At 44.0% G+C, this 25,901-nt stretch overlaps 1 protein-coding gene across 5 annotated transcripts in view; it reads left to right on the top strand.

The window, feature by feature from the left end:
- Positions 1–25,901, top strand: part of SLO2 (slowpoke 2) — a 488,163-nt gene that overhangs the window by 450,787 nt on the left and 11,475 nt on the right. For 3 of the 5 annotated variants that reach the window (XM_055063162.2, XM_055063161.2, XM_050196458.3), the window contains 8 exons: positions 3,082–3,254; positions 6,449–6,520; positions 7,052–7,186; positions 9,431–9,560; positions 11,501–11,602; positions 13,552–13,635; positions 17,642–17,773; positions 25,123–25,240. In XM_055063162.2, coding sequence (XP_054919137.1) covers positions 3,082–3,254; positions 6,449–6,520; positions 7,052–7,186; positions 9,431–9,560; positions 11,501–11,602; positions 13,552–13,635; positions 17,642–17,773; positions 25,123–25,240 — 946 coding nt within the window. The remainder of the gene's footprint in view (positions 1–3,081; positions 3,255–6,448; positions 6,521–7,051; positions 7,187–9,430; positions 9,561–11,500; positions 11,603–13,551; positions 13,636–17,641; positions 17,774–25,122; positions 25,241–25,901) is intronic. The other 2 variants (XM_055063163.2, XM_055063160.2) reach the window with 1 other exon arrangement.

The following is a 25,901-nucleotide window of genomic DNA, read 5'->3' as shown; positions in this document are numbered from 1 at the left end:
TAATTGATCCTTGAACGGAATCAACCGATTGGTGAAGAACTACTACAGTCGATTTGAGTTGCAAAAGCTCATCAACTTTGAGTACAAAGGAGCTGATAGCGTCCTTTATTGGAAGAAGAATTTCAATTTTAGCGGCCAGCTTTGAGAGCGAATGGCAGTTTTGCGCCGCATCACCCTCGACTGGCGAACGATTTTGGGAGCGACAGTCCCGGCAAAGCCATGTCTCACGCTTGGCAGCTCCCTTGTCTGACATGGCATTTTCAGCTACACCAGCACAGTTCTTGCCCAATGAAATCCAACATCACATTCTGTGCAGATCAAAAATTGCCCTGCAGCAGGCAACGCTTTCATACATTTCGCGCAATTGGACTCAGACGTCATGATTCACGCACAGGACATACGCAATGCAGCAAAGTGCAGTCGGTGGCAAACAAAAACAATGGTTAACAATGAAAATTGCAATTTGGCGCTTCACCTGCAGCAAAAGTGACAGTTAAATCGGGCCAAATTTCTGCCACCGACTCCTAACTTCGAGATGATATGTAGCTTCAAAATCAAACAATTCAGAAATAGGTCAAATAATGTGGTCAGCTAAATGCAGCATTAAAATGTGTTAGCGAGTGGTAGATGTCACGACTCAGCGTCGATGCGTTAGCTCTTCCTGAGTGGTGGCATAAGGGGTGGAGTCTGGTGCCTGGCTTTCGCCAATTACCGTCGTGAACGAGACAAAGGCCTGATGAAATCAAGCAAAAGCAGTGATTTAATGTGATTGCTCAGCAACAAAATAAACTGACGTTATTAAGTAATGGATATGAATATGTTAGACGGAAACAGTAAAGTTACAATTCCAAAGAACAGGTGTAACCAAGTTAAACAATTACTATGTGCAATCGCAACAGGAACAATGAACATCAGTTCCAACTAGATTTCTAAACAGTAATCGAGAAGGCAAATGTTTAGAGTCCACAGTCCACAAAATCAAAAGCGACATACAGTCAACCGGGCGCGCCGGCAGTCCGTCCCAACCGATGCGGCCCGTAAGTGACCCTCGAAGTCGGCGCCTCGACGTCGGCGGCTGGCTTCCACGGCGGCTGGCGGTGTTCGGTGTCGGGGCGTGATGTCGGCAGCTTATTTGCCCGGTAGTTGCTCGGCGTTCGTTTATCGTCCCCGGAGCAGACTGGTGAAGTGTAGGATCGGCGCGTTTTTATAAACCTCTCGAGGCGCCAGCGTTCACCTCTTGTCGTCTAGACATGGATCACACACGCGCACACTGGTCCTCGCCGTAGTTCGGGCTCCACTGGCGGTCACCTTCACCGGCAGTCAATTTAATCACACACAAAATAATAGCTGCGGACGAAGACGGCTTCACGTAGGCCGGGCTTGCTTCCACCGTGGTTTAGACTCTGCTTGCGGTCACCTTCACTGGCAAGCAATTTAATAACACACAAAACAACAGCCACGGATGCACCCAGCCTCACGTAGCCCGGGTGTGTAGCCACCAAGGTTTGAACCCTACCAGCGGTCACCTTCTCCGATGAACAAATTAATCACACACATTACAGCAGTCACGAACACGCGTAGCTCAACGTGCTCTGGATGCACCCAAGATCACGTTCTCCACCGTTTGCGAAACTGTGCGGCACGTAGGCTTGCGGCCCATTCTTTAAGCAGCGATGCTTAATAGGCGTGTATACATAGGATGCGGGGGCGGAGAATTGAAGAAATAACGCGACTTTTGTGACAGTAGAACATACTGACTATAGGTGGCAGTTCGTGAGCAACTTGAATTCTGACGGAGTTAGGTTGCGAATTTCTGTGCCTCTATCGCAGAAACTATTCAGAAGTTTTGGTAAGGGACACTGAAGCATCTGATCACCATAATTAGTTTGGGACAGGGGAACTTTACATATTTCTGTGTGTCGAGTAAGTGGTGCAGGCTGATACTGTTCTAAACTTGCTACTTCAGCGAATGTCTTGCAATGTCTGCGATGATTGAGATAAAATTGCTTTAATAGCCTTTGGGTATATATTTGTCTAAGTTTAGTAAGATTATACTTATTGTATAAGGTAAGTTTTCAAAAATACGCAAGATTTTTTTTTTCAGTAGTAACAGTTTCGTAATGTTCAGTTCAGTTCTCGAACCCGATATCAAATGGTAGTACTTTATATTGGAGGCGAATAATGCACTGTATATTAAGAGTTTACTGACGCAGGAAAAGTATATCTATTTCGACTTAATAGGCCTACAGTACGGCTAACTTTCTGAACGATGAACTTAACTTGGCCATCCCACAATAGATATGGCAAAAAAAAAAATAAACACCAACAATCTTAACAGTACCAACTATTTGAATCTGTGCTGAATTAAATGTTACGTTTAGGTTTGATGGAATACGTATACCTTTAGTGTGGAAAATAACGGATTTTGTTTTGGTGACATTAACTTTAAGGAAGTTCTGCATGGACCATGTGCTAAGCTTTTGAAGAAATACATTTGCTTGGCGAATTAACATGCTGAAACAGGAGGAGGATATTAATATGCTAATGTCGTCCGCCTACATTATGAGCTTTGCCTCTTCATGGATATATGCAAGATCATTCACGTAGAGGTTGAAGAGCAACGGGCCGAGTATTCTCCCTTGAAGGACGCCTGATAGTATTTCCTTTAAATGTGACTTTATTTATTGACACAAACTATTGTCTGTTTGTGAAGTAGGACTTGAAAATTTATAGTGCGAGGCCTCTTATACCGTACCTTTCAATTTCTTGAAATAATATTTGGGAATTAATAAAATCGGAAGCCTGGGTAAAGTCTGCAAATATGCTAATGGTCAAAAGTTTGAGTTCAACGTTGCGGAGGATTAATTGTTTTTGGTAGGAAAGTGCGAACTCCGGTGACGGAGCTTTTTTTGTTTTTTTTTTAATCCTACTGAGCCCTTGAGATGAGTTGGTATTTCGAAAGAAACGAGTACAACTGCTTTGCAAGAAGTTTTTCTAAACATTTGGGAAATATTGGGAGACATCAGCCAAGTGCTTGCCTTCTCGTTATCATGTGCTCCATTTTTATCTACTGCCGCGCAGCAATGCGACCACTGCGAGTTCCACAACGCGAAGCAGTACAACTGGCCCAACCGATGCGTTATCCTGGCGGCCGACTTCGCCAGCAAAGGCATCTACAACTTTATCGTGCCCCTTCGGGCACACTTCCACAGCCCCAACAGCCTCAGACCCATCGTGCTACTCCTGGAGAAGAAGTAAAGAGACGGTTTTCATTCCTATCTCTTTTCTTTGTCGCTTTAGAAGCGAAAATTTATCAGTGTCCGCTCCACATCTCACCATCAGTTAGCAAAGAGCCGTCAGATGGCATTGTACATGAACCAGGAGCGCTGCAGAAACCACTGAGCATATTCTGTTGGGATGTCAGAGTATCCATGCAGCGATAAATGTACAAGCAGCGTACACTTTACCGAGGCACCATAGGTTTTAAGGACAGTAGGGAAACATAAATGAAACTGGGACTGTAGAGACAAGTAATAGTACCGCTGGAACCTCACTGGTGCAAAGGGAGTAATAATACACAATAAAGTGAGCCTTCTAACAGTGAATGTTATAGCTTAGTGTATAAAGATATTTAAACATTTAAATACGGCAGAAAGTTTTAAAGAGCGTGAGCTTGGTGGCCTGTGCACCCACCCCGTTTCGAAGGGAATGCTCATTATCATCATCATATGTATAGCTGCCGCGCAGTTCACGTTTGGTCTAGCTTAAATAACTATGAGTGACGCAAACTCTCGTATACGCACCAATCGTAGCCTGCAGATGTGCACAATATTTTTTTTTATTTGTAAGCACAGGCATCCAGACGAAAAAATTGTGAAATAGTTTTCCGTGCACAAGTCACTGACACATCAAGAGAATAAGAAAGGAAGATATGTTAACCAAAGTAACTTTCTGTTCAGACACATCAAGAATTATACTTCCAATAAAGTACAATTAGAGAAACTACTGCCAGTAGCGCTTGCTTTAGTTATACCGGATGTTTCAGCGAACATTTTCAAAACTTTTTAACTATAGCCTGTCGCAGATAGCACAATTCTAGCGCATGAGCTGGTCTACTCGAAGTGGCGGACATCACTTCCACAAAAAATTGAAATGCATAATCAACTAATTAAGACGGTATGACTAATAAGCTTTTAATTAGTTACCTTCTGGTACATATTGCAATTTACAAATTCTAGCCGGGGAGTTCGCAAGGCGGATCCACTTGGAACGAATTCTCAGAATGATACCAGTTCCGAGATAATAATTCTCGAACTTCACGGAGAAATGCATTGGCGTTCCAGTTACATTTCTGTTTCAATACATAAAACGACGATTTGCTAAGAAAGTAAGTGGAACCACAATGCATTTTTACCGCAAGTTTTTTATTTATTTATTTATTTATTTATTTATTTATTTTTGTACGAACAGATAGCCCATACGGGAGGCGCACAAAGGAATAAGCGAAAGCACTGGGATCACAAGTAAGGTCGACAGGACCCAGCATCACTGCAGCTAAAAACATGAACAAATACCTAAATGATGTATGAAAAAAAAAGTTTAACATGTGGATAACAGGTAAATCACAGACATCACTCAAATTAGTACAGTAGACAATGGTATATGATGAGATAGTACAGTGCACAAATACGCGTCACTTTGTCCTCGTAAAAGCGATTTGAGCGCGGCCAAGAAGTTATTGTCATTTAATATAACTATTGCGTTTGGTAGGCTGTTCCATTCGGATATCGTGCGTGGAAAAAAAGCTGATTTAAATACAGATGTCCGACAGGAAATTTCGCGTATTTTACGGCTACGGTCTTCGGGAAATATACGTGGGAGGTTCTACGTAAGCCCCGTGGTCAATGCGAATTTTTTTGTTCATAATGTCGTTTAAGAGATTTATTCGGAAAGACACACGACGAAGCTGCAGGGGAGTCCCAGCCTAGCTGCTTTTTTAACGCGCTGACACTGCTGTGATGGTCATGTGACTTTAAAATAAAACGCGCCGCATGGTTTTGTATCGCTTCAAGTTTCTTTATTAGCATTTTAGTGGGTGGATCTTACACTGTTTATGCGTACTCTAATATTGAGCGTACGTTGGAGATATACAGAATTTCTTTCACGTCACTAGGCACCCCCCCCCCCCCCCATTGCGAAAATTTCTTTTAATAAAGTTTAAAACGCGACCAGCCTTCAAAGCTATATATTCGACATGCTTGTTCCAGGTTAGATTATAGGAGAAATACACACCTAAGTATTTAACATCCTTATATGTGGCTATTTGATGGTTATGTAAAAAGAAGCTACTGAGTATATTTACCTTTTTTCTACTAAAGATATTGTGGCAGCATTTTTTAGGATTTAGAGTCATATTCCATTTGCTGCACCATGCAATAATCCGATTGAGGTCCATTTGTAAAACAGCTGTATCGTCCTCGTTTTCTATATCTCGATACAGTACGCAATCATCTGCATATAGACTAATTTTTCATGTCACGCCTGAGCCAATATCATTTATAAAGATTAAAAACAAAAGTAGGCCGAGGACGGATCCCTGCGGCACGCCAGATGTTACCGTTACGGAGTGTGATTGTGTGCCGTTGATGACGACTTTTTGAGTGCGGTCATGAAAGTAGTCTTTTTTTTATCCAGTGTAAGATATTACCCGATAAACTTAGGCAAGAAAGCTTAAACAACAGCATCGAATATGATACCGTGTCAAACGCTTTTTTAAAGTCCAGCAATTGGCAATCAACCTGTTTACCATTGTCAAAAGATAAGAAAATATCATGTGAAAATTCAACAAGTTGGGTCACACATGACAAGCCAGCTCTGAAGCCATGCTGATGACATGCTGTTAAAGTTTGATGGCGCATATCTCGTAAATGGCGTCATCTACACAATTATTTTCGAGTGAATGTGCCTTGCAGTCTCACCCGCTAAATTTGTAAATTGAATATGTGCCGTAAGGCAATTAGTTAAAACTTAATTCGTGAATTTTTTTTCATTAGTCGATTTTGCATTTCAACTTTTTGTGCAAGTAATGTTCGTCCCTTCGAGTAGACCAGCCCATGGACTAGAATTGTGCTATCTGCCACAGGCAACCTTCAAAACTTTTTGTAAGTGTTCGCTGAAACACCACGTGTGTACGCTCTTGGCGTCTCTTTCGCGATCATGGATGACATAGTGTGCAGGGCTTGAATTTGGCTTGCAAGTCCGGTAGCCATTACCCTTGACGAAGTGGTTCATTGCTTTTCTCATGAAAGCGAACCGTTTGTTTCGTTAGGTCATTATGTTAAATATTTTTTCATAAGCTGCCATGAGCAGCAGAATTTTGCAAGCTTGCTCGTCGCGACCATATAGTTTCCTGCCGTTGATAACTGCTTCTGTTCTGTTTATTTTTCAGACCTCACGCGGCGTTCCTAGATGCGATTTCATGTTTCCCATTGGTCTACTGGATGCAGGGTTCTATAGACGAGTGAGTCATCTTTTCACTAATTTATCGCTGTCCGTGCCTGACCAAACGCATAGCCTTCAACAAAGCTGTCTAGAACGCTAAGTATATGTGCGCTCTAGAATATGCTCGCATCCACTGGCTCAATATATCTCACTCCTCAGCATGGGGGGGCTAAATGGCCAGGCCGCCACTACATGTGCTTCTTATGCATCAAGGATGGCCGCTGTAGTTGGCAACTGACAGTCCACTACCGTACGTGTAGCAGACTGTCAGGGTATCAGTGTCAGTGCATCAGTGTCAATGTGTAGAATCATTGGTCAACTAGGAACTGCGTAAAACATTACACACGAGCCGCGGCTCGTAATGTCCTGCTTATCTGTCAGCGCGAAGTCCAGAACAGGCTGTCTTTAACCAATGACTTCTGCCAGATAGCGAAGCCGTAGCTCTGATGGCACAACTTCGGTGCGCTAGACAGGTGCAATGGGGTCAGTGCACGGCCACATTACTCGCCTAACGCGACATTCACGGCTACTGGTACCACCTACATTGCAGCCTGGACGACCTGCTTCGGGCAGGCATCAACCTAGCTGACAGCGTGGTAGTAGTGAACAAGGAGTCGTCCAATTCAGCTGAAGAAGACTACCTGGCTGACTGCAACACCATCGTGGCAGTGCAAACGATGTTCAAGTAAGGCTGCACAAGTTATCTCGCGCGACAAGTGGTGCTGAAATAATGTGGCCGCTGTGGCTTTTATTACAGCGCGGCAGCGTGAGCAGACGTAGTTATCTTCCCCATCTGGGGAAAGAAAGACGCGCCTGTGTGGTTGCCATGGCAAAAAAGAAAAGAGGGGGGACAAATGACGCCATCCAGTTCTGTTATGCCTGTGCCTTCAGCACGATATGACGTTGGGTTAGTTGATCCGTAACGTCTAATATTATCTGTGCGAACAGCGACACGCACAGGAGGAATAGAAGACGGAACTTGCTTTGCGCTAACCATTTGGGGGGTCTGTCCTGTGTGGTCTTCCTCTTATTCGTGTCCTTTTTTTTTGCATTACCCATTTTAAATATTTGTGCACTGTGCGCAAAGCAAATCGCCCCGCATCTGAGTAGCGTAAATTTGGTGAAAGCTTTGGGCGGTATTACATAAAACTTATTGAAAGAGCCGGTTTCGTCAGTCTTGCTGAGATTAGCTGCACGGAAACCGCGCTGCTGTAGTTGCCAACGACAACTTTCTCCTCACGTCTTAGGTGTCAGCCTTGTCCGCCGAGTATGTCTTTCTTTCGTTCTTTCTTTCTTTCTTTCTTTCTTTCTTTGCTACATTCTCGAAATGCTGTAAAATTCATACCGCTTTCACCTACTGTTTGCCGTTTCTTCGAGCTGTACAACTGGGCATGCAGGCCTGTTTTCATAAAGCATTTCGTACTAAGAAGTTGTTAGGACATGAGCCTGTCAACCATGATAGCGAACATGTTATTGGTAAAGCTGACCGGGGCACTAACAAATTGTTGTTACAAAAGAAATACTTCGTGAATTCGGTTCATGCCTTTCTTCCTGAACCGAGCCCGGTCCACTTATTAGAATTCCATCGGAGGTTGCAAATACGGAATCATTGACTACCGCTCGGAGCGCGTGATCATATGAACACGCGCTCCGAGTGGTCGGGAATGGCGCCGTACTTGACCCCCGATGGAATTCTCCCAAGTCATTGCAGCTGTACTGTCACACCCACTGTTGTCTACGTTCTGCACTATCACGCTACAGCATAAAGTACAGTAATGAGGCTCGAATTAAGGTAAAGAAAAGGAGACGAAATACCATGCTTTTAGCGTACCCATTAAGCTAACCCTGTTTATAGGCTAACAGTGTGAAAATTACATGCTCAACTTAAATTACTTCATTTATTTACTTCTTCATTTACTTAAGTTACTTCATGTTCGTTTGGAATAACTCTAAACAGTACAAGTATGTACAAGTGATTTCCCCTTTGTTATCCTTGGTGTCTTTGTTTGTTGGCTTCTTATGATCTAAACTATTGGTTATTTCTATTCCTTCCCACTCAGGGCTGCCAATATATGCATCGAGTAGATTCTGAACAGGGTATAACTTGCGAGAACGTCTCCTGTTCTCAAGCCAGTTTGTCACTCTTACTTCCCGAACTAACATTGTTGCAGCAGTTGAAGCTGCCAGCAAACTTTTTTTCGGTAAAAACGAAGTGCCATGAATGTTCTTGTTTATTTATTTATTTATTTATTTATTTATTTATTTATTTATTTATTTATTTATTTATTTATTTATTTATTTATTTATTTGTGTCAGTGCCCTAATCCAACCACGACAGTTTCATGCTCGCCCGAAGGTAAGGCGCAAGCAGTTACGACACTCGCGGGCGTCTGCTAAGGACGTGACAGTTGCGCTCTTTGGCAGTCCAGTTTCGGTCTTTAGGGTGCAATTGACAGGAATTTATTACGCTTCAGAAATTCAGAATTAGCTTTTTACATGTCCGGAGCTAATTATCTACTCCTAGAATGACTGGCCTCAAGTTTTACATTAGGATCAATCGTCTGACTCTTTCAGTTTAAATGCCAGTAGTGTAATATTCCTAATTACCCATCTAACCACAAAATTGGTGTAATATTAAAATGTATGCCTCAGTGGTAACAACCATCCAGCGGAAATCGCGTCGTTATCGTATCTTCCCCATTTTGTGTTTTGTTTTAATCTCGAGAAAAAATTTTTCACACAGGCTGTATTCATGTAAAATTCACAGATACATGTAAAATTCACAGATATAGCGTTTGGTATTATGCAAACCAGTCTAACTCAATACAGCATTACAAAGAAACTCTCAAAGCGAGTCCTACTTTTCTTCTAATCTGTTATTTTTCTCTCCCTCTCGACTTCCTTTCTCCTCTCGCATACCTTGTGGCAGATTCTTCCCGAGCGTGCGCATCATCACCGAGCTGAGTCAGAGCAGCAACATGCGCTTCATGCAGTTTCGGGCGTTCGACACGTACGCGCTTCACCTTTCCAAGATGGAGAAGGTGAGCCTGCTCAACCAGGTAATGTGGCAGGCTCCTATGCTTACGTCCATGGCGCCTTCCATTCGGACACGGGACGCCTGCCGCTTGTCTTTCCCAACGCTCGCTTTGTTCCGGCTTGGCGCTTAAAGCTAACTTAACGCTATAACTGACCAACGCAAGCCCTTTTCTTTCTACTAACAACAGACACCTGAATAGAAAAGATTGCGTTCAGCGAAGGTCACGTCCCGTATATTAGAAAATTTTGAAAGAAAAAGGAAAATATCTGTTAGCCATGTACATGTCCAATCAATGTACTTTGCGCACCATAAAAATATTAATTCCGTTGGAGAAAGAAATCATATGTTCTATAACGTTATTATTAATTAATCTCAAATGTTCGTATGTATCCTATACAAAACGTGTATGATCGTAAGCGATTGTTGGATATGAGGTTTATGAGGCATACGAATCATCATTATAGGGCATGAATGAACGGAGTGAGTTCGGGTATAAAAATATTTGTGATTAACCAAAGTACAGTATGGTTGTTTATCCCTGATTCGTCGGTCGTGAGCCGGTTGGTTACGCGTGTTCAGACATCCGCGTTAATTCGGCCCCTGATTACTCGACGCCGGCTACCACAATTCTGCACAGAGTGCAACTTCTTTTCCTTTAGAATGCGTTTAGCGTACTGCAGTTCTGCAAAAATAAAACAAACGGTTTGTGTTACCAGCAGCAGGGAGAAATACCAAACGCTCAGAGTAACGAGCATATTCAGTACTTTCGAAACCACCGACGTGGGCTGCAGGGCTGGAAACGAACTGCGCTCAGTTTTTCTGTTTCTCTTCAGGTGTCACGAAAGCAAGAATGAGTTCAGACCTAATCTGGTTAATCTCGCAAGCGCTGCCTAGCGCGTCCCCTTCGATGCCAATGGAAGGTGCCAAGTGCTGCTGCATGCTTCGCACTTCAGTTGCACAAGCATGCGCGCCGCATTTGTGTAATATTCCAGTTGCACGCGTGTAACCATGCACTTCAGGAGCGGCTGACGGTGCAACAATTTTATTTAGTTTGCAGAGAATTTTAGCTTAAGTAGCACATCTGGCTGGCAGCTAACGCAGTGGCTACACCGTGGCTAAACGGTTATGGTCTCGTTAGCGCCCCTCCTGCTTGCAGCGTATCGTTTTCAATTATAACTTCTTTTTTTCTAGGCGCCAGCGCTCGCTCAGCATTCTTACTTTTTTTCAACGAGGGAGACTGGAGATGACACCCTGCTCTTTATCATTTGTTTAACTGCTTCTTGGATGCTACTGATGCCATGGGAGCCTGCTCCGTCTCTTTCTTGTACTTTACACCTTATTCTCAGGCCTTCTCGGCCAAAGCGAATTACTTTTCTACGTCGGATTTCTGCTACTACCGCTTTCGACTCATTTTCTTTAGCATTTCGGCTTAACTCGGCGCAAACCATCGGCGTCAGTCACCGTGACAAAAAAACTGCCAGCCATGCAAGTATAAGACGTTTTTTTTTCTTTAGTCCCTTATAGACAATGTTGTACTTCGCAGTATTTATATCTAGCCGTTTCGTAGTGTAATTAGCTGGCGCTAATTAAGCTCTGTTTCTTTTTCTGGCTTAAAGTTTCCATATTTTTGACTTTTTGTAAAGACCATCACACTTATCGAATCAATTTCACTCTTCCGTCTGCGCACGTATGCAAGAAAACAAAGTAGAAGAGTTCCGCAACTTTATTTCTTTCGCCTGCGCAATGCACTATCACTCGGTAATAGAGTATTGTGTGGCATACGATTAGGTTGCGTTAAGCTAGCTGTGTCTACAATGATTCCTACCCCTATATACACTTGTTAGTTTTCGTGCCGCACGCTTTTTTGCACGTAATACCTATACTCAGTGGTGTTCACAAACCCTTGTCAACATGTTATCTGTCTCTCTTCTCTCTTTTTTTCCCCCTCTTCTTACCACGCAGCGAGAAAGGGACCGTGGCTCACACATTTCTTACATGTTTCGGCTTCCCTTTGCCGCCGGCAATGTGTTCAGCGCGAGCATGCTGGACACCCTCTTGTATCAGGTAAGTCAGTGCGGGCGGCAGGGCTTCTTGAGTATAGTTATCGTTAGGTGGGGTCGCACAGGAAAGACCGAAAGCAGTAGACCTTGGGCGGCTTCATTTGACTTGTATGGAGGAGGAACAAATAACTTTATTGCGTGTCCTGCGAGTTGGTGGGGAGGGCCAAAGGCCCCGCCTAGGTGACGGCCAGGAGTTCGTGGGTCCTGGCGGCACCCTCGGCCCGCTGGGCTGAGCAGCGCGGCTTCCCAGCGCGTGCGAAGGCTGTTGCTAGAGGCCGCGTTCTCGTTATGTATCCCTCGGCATTCCCATAATATATACTCCAGAGTGACTCTGGATTCGCATGTGTTGCATTTGTCCGTTTGACATATATCCGGATATATGATGTGCAAGAGCGCAGGATTCGGATACGTCCTAGTTTGTAACTGCCGCCATGCGACAGACTGCTTTTTTGTCAATTTTGGGTGAGGTCGCGGGAATATGCCCCTCTGTAACCTATAGTGTTTCGTAATGTCATTATATGTTGTCATTCTATGCAAAAATATAAATTTGTTTCAAACAACAAATAAGTTCAAAGCAAAACAGAATGACAGTTTTGCACGTAGAAACACTAACACATTAAACAGGCAAACAATGTGTGAGCTCGTTCTTAGTATTTCGAGCAATTGTCCGCGCTAATAAAAAAAAGAGTATTTCACTGCATCGAAAGCTATTTGTTGTGTGCCTTTCACGCATGCAAGCGTTGGTTTCAATAAAATCAGTCGACCCACAGCGCCAGATTTTTAATTAAATTCTGGAACTTTACGCGCCGAACATACGATGTCATTATTATGAGATGAGCCGCATTGGGGGACTTCAGAATAATTTTGACCACTTGAGTTATTTAACGGGCACCTAAATCTAAGTAAACAAGTGTTTTTGCATTCCACCCCTATTGAAATGCGGCCGCCGCTGCCGGGAATCCACGAACCCGCGACCTCAGTAGCGCATCACCACTTAGCCACTAAGCTACCGCGGCAGGTTCTCCAGCGCCATATCTGGGCAGTTCGTGTTTGGCTTAGTCTTCCTTAGCGCTGTAACCACGTTTGATAACGCACAACTGTACTTGCATTTAGGCTCACGGTAATCGAATTATTAAGTTTTATTCGAGTGCATCACATCTGCGGCATAAATTTAATTATTGCGCAATTTTAGGGAACGATTAGCATGGACTCTAATAAGATGTTTTTTTCGTTAACACGTTAAACTGCAACACGGGACGTTCTTTATATTAAATTATGAAATCCTGTAATAACTGACATCGCAAGAGGCCGCTGTAGCAGCGTCTTCAACAATAAACCCACAGCTGACAAAGTAAATCAGATTTTTTTTTAGAAAATACGAAGAGTAAGATAATTGACACAACTGTATAGATACACATGGCACAACGTAACGTGAACAAAAAGGCATGACTGTTCAGGCTCTACGAAGGCAAATGAAGCACGCTGTTTGGATGCAACTTCTGAATAAAAAACATCTTGCAATATTATGGAAAGCAAAGCTAGTTTACGAAGAATTTCTGCAAGGGCTTTGGGTCTGCGTAATGAAATTTTATGACGTAGAGAGAATCACTGCCCGAGTGTGATTCGTACATTTTCGTACACGACCTTCACACCCTCGGATAACTTTTGAAGGTCGGTATCTTTGCTTTTTCTTTAAAACATTGCTCAGACTTGAAGTTTCCGAACTTCATTGGGAACACTGTCAAATCTAAGCGCGCTTGAAAACTCGCTGCGTGTTATTTACTGGCCAGTTTTTCTGTCTCGAGTATGTTGTTCCATTGAAGTGTGCAAAGTGAATCACACCATATATACATATATGTGTACAGAATGCATTTACATGTGTGCACAGGCCACTTTTCAAGTAAAGCGTTAACTCAAATGTTTTTTTTTTCTTTAACCTTTTATGCTTTCTAGGCCTTTGTCAAAGACTATGTGATAACATTTGTGCGTTTGCTTCTGGGCGTTGACCAAGCACCAGGATCAGGATTTTTGTCTTCGGTAAGTTGCTTTATTACGGCACTCTGGTTAAGACTGTAAAGTGATTACATTTTTCCAACGCGAACTCGGTAGCTCTACGCACTGATGTGACAGCGCCTTGCCCTCGCAAGATGCTAAGCAATAAAGAAAAAAAATGACCTCGCTGTCGACATGCAGCGTCGTTGGCGCTGGATTGTCTATTAATAGCATTCTTAGCCTGCACGAAGAATATTCAGAAAATATCCAACTTGTGTCGCAAAGTGATTTTCGTTCAGCATGCAGCGTTGATCCAGTCGGTCTCCAGGAGCCGTACATGTTGAAATCAGTGAATTTTGTATGTGATACCTATATTTGAATGCCGCACGAGCACAGCAGATTCCATTAAGCGTAAGTGACAAATGAATTCAGCGTGAATGCTATTTGCGAGCTGTCAGATGGATAAATACTGTGACAAGGCAACTTTATGTCATTTGCCGTTTAGGAATTTCCTGTTGCTCGTTGGGCCATTGAATGCCGATCCTCACTGCGAGTAGTTGTGTTGAGCAGAACAATTAGGTGACGCTACATGGGTCTGTTACGAGGCAGTTATTGTAACCGTGCGTTTTTGGTGAAAGTCGAGGTAACATTAGGGCTGCTCAGATTTTCTGTCTGCATTCGAAAAGCTGTAGGCGATATCCTGCTTCGGCCGCTTCATATAAGCATTTTGACAGCAGTTCACAGTGCATGACGCTTTTCCACAAGAAAAAAAAAATTACAGGCGATAGGCCTATTAAGACTGTATTATTAATATTGTTCGCACGTTTAAAATGCACATTTTTATTGATGAAGACTACGACTTTGAAATAGTCTAATAAAATCACTGAACGCATAGTCCGCCGTTCTTATCGCATCCTGGCATTTGATGGCAAAAGAAAATCAGAAAGAAGACGGGGAAGACACGTGTCTACTGACTCCAAAGGCAACAGCAATAGTAAGCAATAAGTAGCGCCTTGTCTGTATCTTTCGTGTGCCTCCTTGCGTCATCGTCTATATGCGCTACAATCGTGCAGCAAATATAAAATTGTGGCCGTAGACATTTAATGTCTTAACTTTTTGCCATGTGGTCCTCATGTCCAGGACGCGTATCCCGTATTCCCGCGAATCCCGTATTCAATGAACTGTATTCGGTATTGTGTAAAGCGTACTCATCTAACCAGAACATCATAATATGCTGGGTACCTGGCCATAGAGGTATCGAGGGCAATGTACTGGCTGATAAAATGGCCACATCACTCACATCACTAAACACCTCTTCTGCAGTTGCTGTCCCGTTCACAGATCTGAAGCCTTTCTTGCGTAAGAAACTGCGACAACACTGGCAACGCATGTGGAACGCAGAAATAAACAATAAACTGCACGTTATAAAGCCACAGCTAGGTTTTTGGCCCTTCCCATCCAAATCACGGCGAACAGATGTCCTATTCTGCCGCCTCAGAATAGGGCACACATTTGGTACACACAATTTTCTTCTTACTGGAAACGAACCGCCAACCTGTGGTCGATGTGGTGAGAGGCTGACCGTCCTCCACGTCCTCTTGGAGTGTCGCGAAGCCGAACCTGAAAGAAAGAAGCATTTTCCTCTTGCATAACGTCATTGCATACCTCTTCACCCAGCAATGTTTCTTGGTAAGGAACCGCTTTTCAACACCAAGGCAGTTCTCGACTTCTTAAAGGATGTAGTTCTACACGTTATAAGCCCAATCAATTCGTAGAGCATCCTCGCTCCTGAGGATGCCGCTGCGATAATTGTTCTGAATAGCACATGCCTCCAGGCCCTTGTGTTTTCAAGGGCCATATGGAGGCAGTAGTGCTCTAGCATTTCTTATAATCTGCTATATTTTAACTATCGTATCATTCTTTTTAAATGCATCTAAATGTTCATCGTACAAGTCATACGTCATCGCCATAATTTTATTATACCGATTTTACGCACTTTATTGCGTATATTTTAAGGCCCCTTTACAGCCACGTCACACCAACCTCATAGTAATCATAAGTACATTGCAAACCCATTAGCACAGACATGGCGCTCTTTGGCCATACCTGGCCCTTGCGCCAAAAAACCCCCCATACATCATCAGGACGCAGACGTGGGCGGCGTGTGGGCTTTCCTGGAACCTTCAGAGTGCAATAGAACGTGTTCAGCCTAAACACGACTTCGAATAACGCATTGCTGCGTCACAAGGTCTATGCGGCCATTTTGAAAACCATTTCCTTGTGGTGTTCAAGAGGTGACACGCTGCGTGCGAGGTCGAATTCCCAATCCCAAAGTTCTTTGGTCGCAAAAACTGTCGTTAGTCATCGTGTCGTTCCCTACCGCGTCTAGGGGGCGCCAGCTCTTACGAACCACGCTTGCGTGCGAGCTATACGTTGCCTCTTCGGCTGCTGTCCTTTAAGGAATGTTTCTAAACTGTTTGCAATATATCTGCACGCTACATGCACACAGTAACTCGGTATTTTTCGGAGTTAATTGGTGCATATCGACAGGTTCAGGCAGCATAACGTTACGCCGCCTGATCGAGGAATATAGATTAAGGGTTAGAATTGTGCTCTCTGCCACAGGGAACTTTTTAAAAAATATTTGGACCTTCTGAAGAAACACCCGGTATATTTTTGTTCATTTTATTTAGAATACCTTACAGGCCCTATGGGGGCATTGTGTAGGGGGAGGGGGGGGGGGGGCGTTACCAAATAAAAGGCATAAAAAAAGAGTAAGCAGCCTTCTGAAGTCTGGTACAAAAGATACGTCCCAATGCAGTGCTCATCAACATTGCTAGAAAGATCAAAACATGAAAAAGGAAAAACTGAACTAATAAAATGCCACAAAGGTACACTTTAAGGAAAAAACACGAGTAAAATTAAAGTAAGGTACTAATACTAGAAAGTACAATACAGGAAAAATTAACAGATCAAGGAATATAGTAATCCAGGGATATTTCGGGAAAAAGACGCAAAAAAGCAATAACATATACATGGCATACAAGTGAACACGTGACGCAGCATAAGGTACCAATTTATAAGAGCGACATAGCAGCGCATCATTAGAAAAAAAAAAAAACATCGCAAGAAGTTCGAAGCACATTTCCAAGTGCAAGAAACAAGATAAAATTATTTGTAAGTGCTGTTATGAAAAATGCTCGTGTAAGAGATGAAATGTTTCTTGATCTGACTCGGAAGCAATGTGATCAGGCAGATTGTTCCACAAGCAAATGGCTGTAGGGAGTGCGCAAAAGTTAAACGCATGTGTCGTACCGTACATGCGCGCAAAACTTAAGTGGGTATTTAATCTCAGACATAAATATATGTAGATAAAATATGTAGTTCCCATGCGCAGATTTACTTTGTTCTTAAAGTTTGATCATGTAAGTGAATTCGACTGGTTAATCCCTCCGTGCTTAAAGCTTGGCTGAACTTTATATATGCATGAGGATTGTTTTCCTTTTAATCGCTGCGAACACGTATGCCCTTGGCAAGTTATTTTGTTTGTTTCAGCGCAATGAGTGCTTGTCACAATACATTGTCTACGCGCCTTCATGCAAGCAGCATCGTCACGACGTGACATAAAAGTCTGACAATTTTACTGGAATACGCAATGCTGATAGTAATAAGTAGCCAAGAGTCTAATACTGCGGCGTTCGATTCATTGAGTACAGATTGTGTTTGGCAACCTAAATCCTCTGGCCGGAGCCCCCTGGACATCGTACATGCCGCCGGCTTACCCGTCCTGTTTTAATCCCTCTTTCCACCTCCTTAGGCCTGCAAGCCCATCCTATTAGAAATAAACAACAACAGCAACAATAACTGCGCACACGAAGTTTTCTTTTTATTTACGCGCATAATGTCGCTCATTTTACGATCTTATTGCATAGTGCTCTGCACTGTTACTATAGCACATGACATTGCTGAAGCTGTCAGCGAATGCCAATGACACAGTCATAATTCTCTCTCTCTCTCTCTTTCTTTCTCCCCTTTCACTCCATTCACCTAGATGCGAATTACTAAGGACGACTTGTGGATCAGGACATACGGACGTCTATACCAGAAACTTTGCTCAACCACATGTGAAATTCCCATCGGCATCTACAGGACACAAAGCACAACAAACCCCGAAGGATCCACCGTGAGTACTTATCAGGATGCATTTCTCATTTCATGAGGCAGCTTACTAGGCATAAGGCGATGATGATGATGATAATGATTATTATTATTATTATTATTATTATTATTATTATTATTATTATTATTATTATTATTATTATTATTATTATTATTATTATTGCGCACCAGCACCCAGACCTCAGTGTTTTTCCTGGACACATTGATTGATTGATTGATTGATTGATTGATTGATTGATTGATTGATTGATTGATTCTGTTATGTCAAAAGTAGTAGCCGTCAGCATTTCGGGTGACTAAATCTGTTTCTTTCACTATTACATCAAGGGCAAAGAGAGATGGAGGGGATATAGTGCTTCTCTTTTATTTTTTAAAGCGGTAAATGAGACGACGTACGAGCGTTGTGAATGAGCATGAATTTGGGGCTTGGCGTCTTTCAATTTGCGAAAATTCACCGTATGGTTTTAACGCTCCTGACCGAGCTTTGTTCTGCTGCAAAGCCGCTTGTAATTTCAGCATCTACATTCTAGCATTCAGTGAAATACATTTCACTCTTTCCTTTGCAAGTTCATTTGGACTCCTTTGCTTGTGCCAGTGACTAGTGCTGTTCCTCCCGAAGGAACCTAGTGCGTTCTGCCTCCAAATTCTGGTTGCCTACGTGTCATCTGCATGAAGCGTTTCGGTCGTCATCGGCAGCTGAAGCTTTTATATTTAATATTAGCAACCAGCTTGCTGTGTTCCTTATCTGCCTTACAGAAAGCCATAGTTTCGGTATGAAGCGATAAATAACTTGGACATCACATCGTTGCCGACGAAGAATCGAAGTGCGCGTAACAGGGATCGTTCAGGTGGAAAGAATAATAACATATTCCTTGACGCAAATTAGCTCACTTAAAGTTGTAGTGAAGCCCGGTTAGAAAAGCGTGCTTCACTACAACTTTATATCCCGGTCTGGCAGACATGCATTAGAAGGCCTGCGTGCAGTACAAGAGCTGCAGGTCATTAGTTTCAACAAGGCGCTGTCGTTAACCCTTAAGTCGATGGGCTCCAGCTTTTTCCTCGAAACAGCCCGCAGGTCGATCGAGCAGCGCACAAAATACCTAAACTTGCATTGGACTGCGGCCAATCGCAGCAACCTGCGGCTGCAGTTACACTGCCGTTTAATGCTGCTTCAGGTATGCGTGGCGCGCGCAGCTTCTTAGTTACTATAGCTGTATGTTTTCTCGTTTTTTATCGTAGCGAAAGAAAATTCACTCTCGAAGACAAAAAGTTTGACCTCAAAGTTATTGATCGCTTAGTTATGCAAAAATTACAATTCCTGCCGTTAGACGCAAAAATACAAGAGGAGAAACTTGCGGAAATCGTTATTCTGCCGCGTAGTCCTACGTCTGTTTTTCATCCCACATAAACCAAACACGTTCAATAGTCAACTAATAAACTGTACTGGGGCCCTTAATAACCCATCTGGCTGACGTTTCTGCGTCCGTTTTTTGCATGGCTGGTAGCGAGAACAGGTTGGAAATCTGTTCCATGTCTCACTCTTAAACACGGCGGCCTGTGAAGTCCCTTTATTTGGGATATTGTGCGCTCCCGCAAATGAAAACACGAGAACCAATCGCTTCACTGAGAGGCTACCGTCAGAGCAGCGTGCCTACATATATGGTGAGTCATCGCTCACGCGACCATTTATGAATTCAGTCTGCAATTAGTTCATGCCACGAGCCATGCATGTGCGTTAACGATACGCGAAACAAAATTGTCATTTCTGTACGCAATTATCCTGCAAGTTAATTATCCCACAAGAAGACGCCTCAACGACGCTGTACTTTAAATGATATTCATGCGAAGAGGAGATGCTGAGGAGCTGGATGCTTTCCGCGAGCGTGGGCCTAGAGATCCCAGCGTAGAGCAATTAGTGACGCGCATCGGCAAATCCATCTGCGAGCGTATGTGTGCCGACTCTGCATCGCTCATGTGCTAACAAATAAACGCGCTTGACGCTCGAGAGCAGTCGGGCCCAAAACCGCGACTCGAGCGACCAAGCAGCTGGTGCGAACGGCGTTGTGTTGCCAGGGCGAGGCAGCGTCCAAAGGGGGCAGCGGCAGCCCGCAGCTGCGCCGCCCTTTCGACCCGCGCACCCCGTACCCGGCCGGTGCGCCAGGCGTTGCGGCGGGGCTGCCTTGCGTCTGCCCCGACGAGCTCCATCCGCTGCTGGGAGGCTCGGTGAGACGAAAGCCCTACCTGCCCCAGTATCCTCCGCCGATCCTTGTCCACTCGGCCGAGGAGGTGAGCCGCCCGCGTACACACACACGCCGTGCACCGCCGGACGGCACACAGCGGAGGAATGCGAGCATGTGGCGCACCGCACCGATCACGGGACAACGAAACCACCGGCACCATGCTCTCGCGGTTCCTCTTCTTCGAAACTTTATCAGCAACCCTACTGAAACTGTGCATACCGCGATCGGTAGACTGCTCCAAGAGGCCCTCGCATGCTCCTTTGTGTCGTCTCCTTCCTACGATTAGGTCATATGGTTGGACTGTGTAAAAATGCGGTCTCTGTCAGGTTGTTCCATTCTAAGGCACGCGCTCGCAGGAACTGTTCGACATGTGTTTGAACGTGCGCGCCATTAATGTATTTCTATACGTCTTTCTAAGCACTGGCACGAGGCTAAATGCACACTTCGTAGCTCGATCGCAGCTTAAGTCAAAGCCTACATGTAGATTTATTATACTTCTAGGAATCTAATTTGCCCAGTGGAGAAGTTCTGTTGGTTATTTGTTCAGATTCAGGTGGGCACTTGTATTTTAGTTCCTTCCTTGTTGGTCACAGCGAAATCTTCTGCTTTTCGAGGGACCCATTCCTGTTCTTATGCACTCCGCCGCCGCTATTCAGTCTCAAGAGTTGTTAGTACTCGACCCGGTAAACATTCCTGGTGAAGGTTGCTGCTACTGCAGACAGTTGACGATCAAAGTGTTTGCCATCGGTGAGACTTATGTGCAATACAACGTGTCTGAACATATACGACAACACCGAGCAAGTTTCTCCCATGTCGAGCCCGTTCACAGAAGCACAACTAGAGGAATAAAGATGTCACGTGGTCCCGAGTGTGCCGCTCACGTAATGACGGTCATGCTGAATAAGCGGGGTTTCGATGGCTGCCCTCGCAGCGCAGTATAGTTCAGGTGTCCGCCTTGGGCGAGAAAGTTACGGTGTCCGCACAGAGTTCCCCTTCTCCTCAGCCTTAACAAGCAATAATACATGTTTTTTTGTTCACGTGATGACAATTTTCACAATTACCACCAGCACCACACCGTCACAGCTCGCTCCTGAAGGGCCTGCCCCACTTCCCTCCCCCAGCCTGAGCACTAGACAACGTTTGCCTCTTCAGAGCACTCACATCACGAGCGCCGCCCAAGGTGGGAGGAGCAACGTCCCAGTGTCATGGGAGATGTCTCACAAATAACGACGTGGGCAATCGTTCAAACTTCTGCTCGATAATACATTACCACTAAGTAGTAAGGGCGTGTTGTGGTGCGTAAAGCCAAAGCGTAACGCGCTTGCTGTTTGCGCGCCTGTCAGCCTTTTATGACTATAAAGCGATGTCAAGCCAAGTTTGGCTTGCCGTCTTATCACTTTTATGCTTGAAAACACGACACACACACACACACACACATTGACAAGGTAATAGAGGAATGGCAAGGAGATTAACCATGGACTCCTTTAGCAGCTTAAACATCGCTGTCGTTCCCGATTAGAGAGAGATAATAACCAGAAAAAAGGCAGCAAGGCGAGCCAGAGTAAACGCTGGCTATATGCTTTATTGGAAAAAGGAGGCAAGCGAACTTAATGACAACGTATAGACAAACGAATGCAAATATATAAAAAAATCCCCGGCATGAACTCAAGAGAGAGCGCACGACAAGTTATGGCCTATCACGCAATCAGCACGTCGTCAAGAAGAGCAAAAGAATGTTTAAAACCGTCTGTGCAGACGTCAGATATCCCAAAATCATTTCCCTTTATAAGGGCCGATTGCCCTGTTGGTCTAATGCGGTTAATTCCACTTTTCTTTCCACTCTGTAACGATGACAGAACCCTATCACGTGTCTGATTATCTCATCGCATCCACATAATATGTCGCGAGCATGGCTTATGACTATTCTAATGACGGAGATGCCAAAATACACCGGTACCCACTTGAATCTGACGTTGTGTTTCTTTTTGATCTGATGACAGTAGTGGTCACACAAATGTTGTAATGCCTGTACATTGATGGCGAAATAGTTATTTATGTAACCTGTATTCACTGAAGTTGGATGAACTTCAGTGATGCTCCACGTTAGATCTCTCTATTGCACGCGACAGCGTATTCGTTGCCACGTGATACGCGGGAAAAAAGTACGCCGGTATAAAGCAGTGAGATGAAACACAGTAAAATGTCATTTTTTTTTTCTTTCAAAGTTATCTTCACTTCTTCGTTTCTAAGAAAACAAGGCATACCTCAGCCTTTTTTACAGTTGCTCTATCTAAGCGAGCGTTATGGGCAGTTTTGTGCCACGAGGAAACCATACAATGACGAACATGAATTTGTTCTTATGGCCATGTTCTCTCGATCTAACGCTGCATTACATACCACGAGAGAAACGCACTCCAGCACTGCAACACTTATATATACACTAAATATATATATATATATATATATATATATATATATACTGAAAGAAATAGAGAGAAAAGTACTCAAGCTAGACCACAACAACGCTGTCACCACACGCTTAATTTTTTGTATTGCTTAGTTTTCAGGTCTTCTGTTAGGGCCAGTACTGTAATATACATGTAACGCATATACATAATACATTACATGTATTATTACATATACATATAATATGTAATATACACTTAAAGTTCACAGTCAAGTGATTTAGGTAGAGACGGGCGCACACACAACTACAACGTCGATTGTGCGGTCTCCACAGCCACTCCTATATAGGTGTACGTACCTCTGCGACAAAGCAACGAATTTTGTTTACAGAGGACATCACCCAAGATATTAACATTTGCGTATCAGCATTTATACGATACTCTGCTGGCAAGACATGATTTTATTACACTAACTGATTTATTTCTTTAATTCTGGAATTCAGTGCGCATCTTGCTAAATTTCGACCACTGAAACGAAGCCTGCCTGTCTGAAACATATGCGAGCCTCTTTTCTTTTTTTTTACTCGAGAAGTACACACTTTTTTTTTTATTAATGAGCCAAGAGATTGCGACGCGAGCCACCTAAGATAAAGGATGACAAGTTCTAGTAGTGAAATTCGCAAAGTAGGAGGACGATCTGTCGCCCAAACACGCGACCCCGGTGAAAAATGAATTGCCGCTCATGCAAACCGTTGACCGGTGGCTGGGAATCACCTGGTTGGCCTTGTACAGCGATGGAGCTGTGCAATAACCGACATTAACTAAAGCTCACCTTATAAGTACGACAGTTGTGCCTGGCCCCAGAAATCATATGCTTTTGTGGTTTTATGCAGTTGAAGTATGCCATATACTGTAATTAAGCTCCATACCGCGGACAGCAGCAGCATGTGCGCGTTCACGGTACTGTATTACAACTAGTATTTATTTTTATTTACGCGTTCACCGTACTTCTTAGTCTTTTTATCTAGGTCTTCCATTTTTCCACAGGAAGCGCCAGTGGTATCGAGGTAGAACAGATAAAAAAAGCTACAGAGTACAGTAATTCACAGCGGATAACTTATGTAATGCGACGGAAGACCGCTTCACGTACATATACTATAGCCATGTCCTAAGCGCAAAAAATAATATCCAACCCTTCAACGTTCCATCCGCAACAAAGAGATGTAGCGTCAGTAGTTGTGTATACTTTCCTATACATTCTGACAGCACCCATCGCATCTTTAAAGCAGGTGGTGGTGAATTGTAGCTACAGACGGGTTTAGGCTGGCGATCGACGCCCGCAATGGCTCAGCCCGTGTGTCACTTGCAATGTCACTGGAATATGTTAACACGTACCTTAAAACAGGCCAGGGTCAAATAAAGCCAAAGGAACACTCACAAAAGCATACTGTACTTGTGCAAGCAATCGGTTCATTTCATTAGTATTTCACAACGTCACTTATGAAGCATGAACAGTGACCGCATGTTGTGTCATATTGTTAGCAAGTCACTGTTTCGATTTTCTGGATGTAAAAATAGCAGTCTAACTCGGTCACCTGCTGGAATCGTGCATTGTGCTCTTTTTTATTGTGCACCTCCCGTTAACGGATGAATGATGCATGTAACATGCACCTATGTCTCCCCGCAGTTCGAGTTCAGTGCCCATTTTAGTCACTTTCAATTTGCCCTTCACAGGCGCTTACTTACCTACTACCCTGCAATTTTTGTGACACAAACGCAATGCTCCTTTCTGAAGTTACATTTTCTTGGTGTGCATGAAACGGAGAATTTTGCTCTCCTTCTTCCTATCTTCCATTTCTATGTTTCTGTCTCTTCCTTTCTGGAGGGCATAGGCAGGCGTTGTGCCCTTTCCGGTGGCAGTTGCCAGCTTGCTCCTCGCTTCCCCTTTCCTGTCTAGTGCTTATATGTTTTCAAAACAAATAATAATTCTTGCAGGATTATTTGAATGAAGCTATATGAGACTGGGAGAGAAAGAGAGAAAAGAAATGTGAGTGACAGGGAAGGTTCACAGGAAGAGAAAGATTCGGTTTGCTTCCCTGCACTGGGAGAGGGGTAAGGGGAGACAGAAGCATGGAAAGACTAGATTTGTTAAATGAGTATCTTACGATTTTCGCAGTGCAGCGTTAAGTGGCACAAAATAAATCTCAATATTTAGGAGCGCTCGCAGTCGAGAGCGCCGTGCATGTGTCCCACCGCCGCCTTGGAACGAACTGCGACATCACAGGAGCCATTCTTTGGCGAACACTGGAAATTAGTGAAAGGACACCATCAGGCACGTGTTCTCGATCAAGGGTTGTGTCCAACGCAAGGCGTCAGTATACGTGTGGTACTGTACCGATTTACAACCGGTGTATAATGGTTGTCGTTTAAGTTACAAGAGATGTCGCTATAAGCGTGCGTCACAGCGCGTGTCCCTGCGTTTCAGCGTTGCGCTTTTTGCCAACCCCCATGTAAACCAGGTCCTATCTTTGAACAGTGTTACGAACGCGGATTTCTTCGGCATCAACGAATTCAGAAGATTTGACGAGAACGACTCCTACCTGAAAACTCTTGGTGCTGTTGAGACCTCCAGAGTTCAGAGTTTGGGACCTGTGACTTGAAGATAAGTGCTTCCCTGTCTAACAGAATGCCTCTCTGTTCGACGGTAGGTCTCTCTGGACCTCCTAGACGACAAGGCCACGTTCAACGAGAACATCGAGCGCCAGGAGATCGGCACTTTGGTGCGCACGCGTATGCAGGATCTGGGCCTGCCCGTTCAAGATTATGGTGCGTGCACATGCCTTCGAGGCTTCATGCCGTTTTGATTTGCCCGCGAGTATTCGCTCATAGATACGAAGCTGTATGTCTGAGCGAATGTGGCGCTCAGACATGCAGCTTCGTTCAACGAAGCCCACGCCAGAAGTTAAGCAAATACGTCATCGCCTATTAATAGGCTGCACTGGATATATATTATAGCCCAGGTGGTTATCGCAGAAAACGTTTGCGTAATATTTCTTTCCCCTGAGCATTCACACGAACTCGGCAAAAGCGGGTCTACTCGGCCTGCTAGAATTTGCTGCAGGGTTCACCTGAACGCTGGTGAGCAAGGCTGAGCGGGTGCGTTGTCAGGTTGAGTCAACCCACCTCGAGAGGTAGATTGTGTCGCCTTTTAAGAGGTACATGCAAACGCAGTCTAGACGCACCGGACGCTTTTAAACACTGAGAGCTTGCATATAGTTTCGGTAGGCTAACATGAAGCTCTGTTCGCAAGCTGTTTCCTTGCCTCGACATTCAACGTCGTTGCGACACCAGCCCAACAGAAACGAGCTAATGCAAAAACGATCCGGGGGAAGCCTGGCTTTTTTTTTTTTTTACTCAACCCGCAAGATGACAAGACGGGCCAGTTGGTTGATGTCAGTCGTGAAGCATGTTTTTCGAAACGCTACAG

This window comes from Dermacentor andersoni, chromosome 1, assembly GCF_023375885.2.
Source record: "Dermacentor andersoni chromosome 1, qqDerAnde1_hic_scaffold, whole genome shotgun sequence".
In the NCBI taxonomy this organism is placed as follows: Eukaryota; Metazoa; Arthropoda; class Arachnida; order Ixodida; family Ixodidae; genus Dermacentor; species Dermacentor andersoni.
This window is presented reverse-complemented; position numbering and strand designations above follow the sequence as displayed.